Below are 7,508 nucleotides of genomic sequence, written 5' to 3' on the forward strand. Positions count from 1 at the left end.
GAGCCGTAGTCCCGGGGCGCAGCGCAGTGTGGGGCGCGTAGTTCCGGCGCGGCGGCGGCGGCGCCCGGCCGCCCGTTCGGCGCGGTGCATTGTGGTCCGCGTAGTTCCGGTGCGGCCTCGGCGGGCGGCGTTGGCGGGCGGCGAGAGGCCGCGGTTGGCCTTGTGGGATCTGTAGTTCGGCGGCGGCCCGCGCCCGCTCTCCCCGCCGCCGGGGCCCGCCGCGGCCCCCCCCGGGAGGCCGCCCCGCCATGCCGGGCTTCACCTGCTGCGTGCCGGGCTGCTACAACAACTCGCACCGCGACAAGGCGCTGCACTTCTACACCTTCCCCAAGGACGAGGAGCTGCGGCGCCTCTGGCTGAAGAACGTGTCCCGGGCGGGCGTCAGCGGCTGCTTCAGCACCTTCCAGCCCACCACCGGCCACCGCGTCTGCAGCGAGCACTTCCAGGGCGGCCGCAAGTCCTACCTGGTGCGGGTGCCCACCATCTTCCCCCTGCGCGGCGTCAACGAGCGCAAGGCGGCGCGGGCCGCCCGCCGCCCCCGCCCCGCCGCCGCCGCCGCCGCCGCCGCTGCCGCCGCCGCCGCCGCCGCCGCCGCCGCGCAGGGCCCCGGCCCCGCCGCCGAGGCCCCGGCAGGGGGCGCGGCCGAGGACGTGAAGCCCATCGACCTGACGGTGCAGGTGGAGCTCGGGGCCGCGGCGGCGGCCGGCCCCGGCCCCGGGAGGCTGCCGGTGGCGGTAGGGGAGGAGGGTCCGCTGGAGGGCGGCCCCCCGGACCACTCGTACTCGCTGTCGTCGGGCACCACGTCGGAGGAGCTGCTGAGGAAGCTCAACGAGCAGCGCGACATCATCGCGCTGCTGGAGGTGAAGATGAAGGAGATGAAGGGCAGCATCCGCCGCCTGCGCCTGGCCGAGGCCCAGCTCCGCGAGGAGATCCGCGAGAAGGACCGGCTGCTCCACGCTGCCAGCGCCGGGGCCCGCAAGCGCCACGGGCTCTGAGGGCGGGGGGGCTCCCGGCCCGGCCCGGCCCGGCGGGGCCCCGGGTGGACGGAGCGGAGACGGGCCCGGCCGCGGCCCCGCTGCCCCGGGCTCCCGCTGCCCGGTTCCCCCCGGCCCCGCCGCCGCCGAAGCCGCCCCCACGGAGCCCAGCCCGCGCCGTCGGATCCGGCCGCTGCCGAGGAGCTGCCGAGCCCCGTTCTGAACGCGGTGCTCCCCCGGAGCTAACGCTGCCTGCGCCGGGCCCTCCAGCATCCCCCGTGGGCTGGCAGCGGTGGAAAGAAAGCATCTGTTGTGGTTTAGGGTAGATGGGACCCCGTGGCACCACTAAGTGGACGTAGGGTATCGGTTTTCAGCAAATAAACTCGCTCCTGTGCTTAGTGAGGTAACAGGAACACTACCCCCTGGAGAAGGCCTGTCTGAAAGCATGGTTGGCACTATACCCGTCATAGGAATGAACAACAATGTTTTGCTTGGCCTCGCTTAGCAGAGGCACGAGGAAAGCTTTAGAAACCCTCTCAGGGTGATGTGTTTCTTCAGTAAATTACTGATGCCATAAAAGACTGCCGTTTCTAGTGTGAAAGAATCCCCAAATTAAAGAGTGCTCTTGTACTATGTAGTTTTTGCTTTCTCTGCAGTACATATGTATTTGTTACAGATGTCTCGATGCTCTCAACACTAGCAAGGATTACGGTCTGGTACAAAGAACCTGGTGGCGTTTGACGGCTGTAGTTTATCTCGTTGGCTTAAGAACTCCCTCTCGTGAAACAGAGGCTTTGTAACGTGTTGGAATTTAAATCCTTGGCTTTCGTTCAGCGAACTGGGATGAAGCAGAAGTGAAGCAAATTTATCTGCAGTGGTTGCAAACCCTTGCTGTCTAATCCTAAACTAGTTGGCATGACTAATAATCTGTACCTTAGGCAAGACCTTACTGAAATGTGCTTGCGTGTTCTAAACCGAGATGTAAGAGTATTGTAACAAATCTACGTGGAATGATTGTGTAGTTTCTGTTTCTAGCCAGCATTAGTCCCCTCACTTTCAGTGACAGGAAACCAAATCAAAGTTGGCTAGAAAGCTGGCAGAGTGAGGGTAGCAAGGTTACTAGCTCGGCCTGAGCGCGGACTTCCAGATTAGCCAGCGGAACGGATACGTCAGTGCTTTCCAGGAGGAGGGCATCTGGCGCGCATCCGTGGCTCTGTCTCCGTGCGTGCTTAGGGGGCAGCGATGTGTGTTGAAAACAAAAGGCAGTTCACCACAGTGTGCCCATAATTCCTTCTGAGGGAATGCCCAGACGGCTTCTGGGTCTGTGAGATCTTCCTCCTCCTGTACTCAGAATGTGTTACACTCGGTAGGTCGGGATGTCAATTTTACTAAATTTTATATAAGTATTTTCTAAATGTAAAAAGTATCTTTAGTTTGAAAATATTGTAATCTTTGTAACACTGGCTAACATAGCTTTACAACTGTCCGTTTCAATGCTCTCTGTATGAGTGAACAAAAGGGCACATCGGCATTTGGTAGCTGGAGGTTTATCTATCGATCATGTAGCCAGTTCAGCTAAAGGCATTGGTTGTCAGAGCCTGCTATGTGATGCATGGGTCATTTCGTTATTAGTGTGTGTACTGAGTCGGATGGTTGACCGTGAGGATACTACAGGTCTATTCATGTACTAAGTATTTCCCGTTATTTCATTTTAATTTATTTTCTCCAATCTGATATGTAGCTCTAACTTCAGCTCTGTGGTGTACTGATTTTCCTGCAAGTCAAGTAAGCGGCAAGGTTTTTTTTTGCTTGTTTGCTTTTTTCTTTTTGTAGGGAAAGCAGATACCTGCTACACCATCTGATTTAGCATATGGAATTGGTCCAGCAGATCTATGTTCCCATGAAGACAATAGGCAGCACAACGTCTCTCCTTACAAACGAGACCATTTGTGCATCCTAGCTTCTTGAGAACGTGCGCGTTGTAACAGTCATGGTACTTTTTTTTTTTTTTTACCATTGGAATGCACTTCAGGATGTTCAGCCACTTGGCCTGCTGGACTGGTTAACTGCTGGACTGTTTGACTTCTCCAGGTTACACTGAGGTGCTAACATGCTTAATTTTAATAAAGTATATTTTGTTTTGTTATGTTTCCTGCTTCCATGCTCTGTAATTGTGAAGGGTTCTCAGAGGGGTTGTTCCTGCAATTGGACAGGTATCGTTCAGTGTGTTGCAATGTGTTCTGTCCAAAGTAGCAAAATGTCCTTCTGTTTAACCAAAGGAACTCTCTAATTTCCATGAATGATGATCCATTTAAAAAATTAACATTGCATTTTTGTTGGCAGTAGTAGTTCTACAGCATCCTCATCTCCGGACATCGGGTTTCCTTTTAAATACTGACTCACTGCTTCCGCCCTCTCAGTGAGGGTCAGGTTTTATCAATGTGAAAGTTTTGATTTGCTAAACATTCATCTCAAAGGCTGATGTACCAAATGAAATGAAAACAGGACATCTGCAGCTAGGCTGACTGGATTTCTGAAGGGTTGGTGGCTGCAGCTTGACTTCTCTTTTGGAATGGTTTTTATTCCTCAGGAACTCCACAGCTGCAACAGCCCAGAGTTCAATTCACATAGGGTAAGGAAGAGGAGTTTGAGGTCTGTTCAGTGTACTCATGTGCCTGTCTACTCGGGACTAGAGCTGCTCTGATGAGCGAACAGCTACTAGGACAACAAACAGCCTCTAAATAGTCAGGAGCGATTCGAGCAGCGAGAGCTGACTTCCCACGCAGTACTTCCACCAGAGGGACAACACGAGGCTCACGCACCACACATGGCTGAGGAAGGGGAAAGCGTGGCCTCTTGAAAACCAGCCCACTGCAGCGTGCAGGGACGAGCTAGCGTGTAGCATCTGCAATAGAAATGTGTGATTCCACTTCCCAAAGTTCCTAATTGCAGATTACTTAGAAGTATTATTGTTGAATAAGTGTAAGGGGCAATTACAGCTGGTGCTTTCTTGGGTTGAACTAGAAACATTAAATGACAAAAGCAACAATTTTTCCTCATGCATACTTTCCACCATTTGCTGCTAAATTAAGGTAAGTGAGCAACGGTATGGGCAGTAAATTAAGAGGCTATTTCTGTAGGAAGGTATCTTAGTATGTAAACAAATAAACTGTTATTGTTCAACACAAATGCTTTTTCTTCCATTTTAACACCTCACCTTCCTGCATCCTGTGTTCTGATCTGGCGTATACCCTCCCAGAATTCTTCAGCCAGCACCAACTACCTCTGGTTGCTGCATTCCTGTGTGTGGGACTTAATGATCAGTTAGAATGGTTCTTATTGTTCTAAGGGAAAACCTTAATTTCATCTTCAGAACAAAACACAGGAAAGACGCAAAGAAGTTTCTTTCCAATGCAAAACTCTCTGTCCTGTAGATGAAACCCTAACCAACCTCTCTCTATGCGCATGAACAAGGCTTGCTTGATTCACCTACATTTTAAAGAGCAGTATTGCTCCCATTATGTTATTGGAGATACGGTTGTTTTCATGACTTCTGACACAGCATCTTGCAAGGTGGGTTCCTCCACAAAGAATATTCTCCAGTGCTCTGTTCAAACCGTTTATCTGCGTTACCTACTGCCTCTGCTCACAGTCCTGCCCTCCATTCCTACGTTGCCTTGTGACCTGAGTCCTGACGTGTCAAGGACTGAACAGGGCAGAAGTTACTGTGCCAGTGAACGTCATTATGCAGAGGCTGGAGGCTCCTCTGGGAATTGGTGTTCTAGAAAGCATGGACTGATAGGCTGGGTGGGGAATGTTACTCTGATACAGCCTCAGACTTCCCTGTTCTCTATACAGAGAGAATAGATAAAATTCTGGGCTAGATCAGGGCAAAATTGAGAGAGAGAGAAAGCACTAACAATTTCCAAATTTCTGCTCCTTGCCCTTTTCCTTCTCAGCATCTCACCACATCCCCTCTTTTCTGTCATGGCAGGGGATTTGAGGTCTGTTTGTGGGGCACCCCCCTCCTGAGCAGGCTGGCTACCCTTGCTACTCTTGACCAGAGCCCAGGCAGTCAGAAAGACTCCTGGTATCGTTCCCAGATCCAGGCAGCAGCAGCCTCCCAGGACCAAAGGAGGTATCTAAAGCTTTCACTTCCATCCTCAGCATAACAAAGGAGCACTCCTAGGGTCCTTCCCAGCCTGGGGCAGGTCGCGAGCTCAGCATTGCCTAAGGCCTGGGTAAGAAGCTGCCAAGGATAATCAGTCAGGGTGGGTGCTGCCCAGCCAAATGCATGCCTTTGTCGTGCACTTCACAGAACAGTCTGGTCTTCATTGTTGTGCTTATTCTAGTTTTTAGACTGCAAATTTTCTAGGGTAAAATTTCTCGCTTATCCACTTCCATACAGAATGCAGCAAATCAGGGCTCCGATGCTGTCTAGGTTCCTAGGAGACACCATTCTTAACCACTGCCAAAAAGTGAGGAATGGGGTTAACACAGCTCCAGTCAGTTTGTCCACTCAATTGTCCAGTCAGTTCTCGCTTCAGAGGCCCTACTGTTTCCCAGCAGGAGCACTGCAGTTCAGACAGGTGGGCTGGGACAGCCTCAGCCACCAGGCTGGTGGCTGCAGGGCACCAGCCACATCTGCACCAGTCCCACAGCTGATCTGGGAGTCGCCATGCAGGCAAAGCGCACAAACTGTGTGGTGTGCTCTTCTGGATGATGATTTTACCATCTGCTGGTGGACCTTCACGGCTTCGCTCTTCTCCCTGAGTTAAGGCACAACCTTCAGTACATCCCTTCTGATAGAAAATGATTTAGAAACAGCTCTCATGCACACTAAAATCCAGTTACTTCCTTTCTCAGGATGATCCGTACAGCCCTCAGCATCCTGTTTCTACTTTTCCCCCCAAATCATATAGCAATTCACCCTTGAATTCTTACTGTGTCTGTCCTTCAAATATTAAAAACTACATTGCACAGAGCAGAAAGGAGCTACCGCGGATGGACCAGCACATCCTACAAGATACATATCCCACTATCATGGCTACTACAGGAACAGTAGAAGGAAAATCAATCCTATGTTATCACAAGGCCTGCAAGTTCCAGACTGGGCCCTGCATTTGGAACTGACTCAACAACACAACAGATACAACAAGGGATCCTACAAGGGTCTATGTAATGCACATCACTTTGCCTCTCCATGTGAAGCACAAATGAGAAGTAGATTTTCCTATCTTTTCACAGCTTGGCATGGGTGCAATCAGACCTGTTCCTAGATACTCCTAGATAAATCTGATGCATCAGGCTTGCTGTACACAAAATATTTACCTGTGTAAGTGTCACAGACTCCATGACTTAAATCTGGTTTTGTTCACGACATGAATCCTTAAGCTGAGTCCACAAGGCCCTCTGGTCAGGGTGGTGCCAGGGAAGCTGACAGCTCTCCCTGGGCAAGAAAGACGTCTGCAGCAGCCACAATGCGCAGAGCACATGAATGCATGGAGGTCTGCAAACATCATGACGAAGGCAATGAAAAATTTCATCTCATTTCCCCTAGGCATGAACCAGCACCTCAGTAAAAAAAAAAAGAAGGGGGGAAGAGAGAAAATAAATCACCTATTTGTCGTGCAGTTATTCTTCTGTTGGACTCCACTAGTGAAGCATCAGCTCCCTACATTCACTGCTTCCAGCTCATGTGGGGGAAGAAGCCATGAGGCAGAGACGGGTGCAGTGTTGGTACTCAGTTTCACCTTTTTTCAAATAGGAGAGAACTCCCAGTAAGTGAGAAAACATTTGGAAAACACTGACTGGCTCTTTTTGTGGCTTGTCAGACGAGCCTAGGGAAGAGGCTCAGTGCTGGCCACCTTCAGTCTCCTTTCTGATTTCCTCAGCCTTCAGCAGCAAGCCCAGGCGGACGTATTAAGGACACATCCCCAACGCTGCCTCAAAGCAGCAGACGGGCAGCACACAGGTTTGTAGGCAGAGCTGGGAGCCTCCGGAGCTGGGCCAGTGCTCATGGGTTGGCACAGGACAGCGGCTGAGCTGCTTTTCGGGCTGTCCCATAACCTGAACTGCCAGGTCATGAATTGTTGCGCACCTCTGTGAGCCTCCCTGCTGCTGCTGTGGTGTGTGACTGAGTCAGTGTCCGGCGGAACAGCCACCTGCTTGGCACCACCTATTTAAAGTCATTTTTGGACCACCCCACAACTCCTGCCCCAACTTCTTTCCCCAGAAGCGAGCTGGGCCTTTATTCAGGTCTGTTTTTGTGGTACAGCTTTTGTCAGGGGCACTGGCTGAACTTCGGGAGGCGCAGCCCCCCTCTCCCTGGGGCTCCTGCCCGCTCCCTCACGGGAGGGGCAGAGCGCCCCCTCCCCCGCGCTCCGCCACTATCCCACAGTGCTCCGGGGCCCCGCCCGCGGGCCCAGCGCCGCGCGGTCTCCTTCCTTTCATTCAAATGAGCTCCCGCGGGCGGCGGCGCGGGGCACGCCGGGACTTGTAGTCCTTCCCGCCCCTCCCCAGCGCGCTCCGCAG

General features: G+C 52.5%; 1 protein-coding gene across 1 annotated transcript; it reads left to right on the forward strand.

Moving 5' to 3' along the window:
- The first annotated feature begins 59 nt into the window (after positions 1-59).
- On the forward strand, positions 60-3,120 carry THAP11 (THAP domain containing 11). Its single transcript, XM_040571350.1, has one exon. The coding sequence runs from the start codon at positions 249-251 to the stop codon at positions 993-995; it is 747 nt and encodes a 248-aa protein (XP_040427284.1). The 5' UTR covers positions 60-248; the 3' UTR covers positions 996-3,120.
- The last annotated feature ends 4,388 nt before the right edge of the window (positions 3,121-7,508 follow it).

This window comes from Cygnus olor, chromosome 12 (genome assembly GCF_009769625.2).
Source record: "Cygnus olor isolate bCygOlo1 chromosome 12, bCygOlo1.pri.v2, whole genome shotgun sequence".
Lineage (NCBI taxonomy): Eukaryota > Metazoa > Chordata > Aves > Anseriformes > Anatidae > Cygnus > Cygnus olor.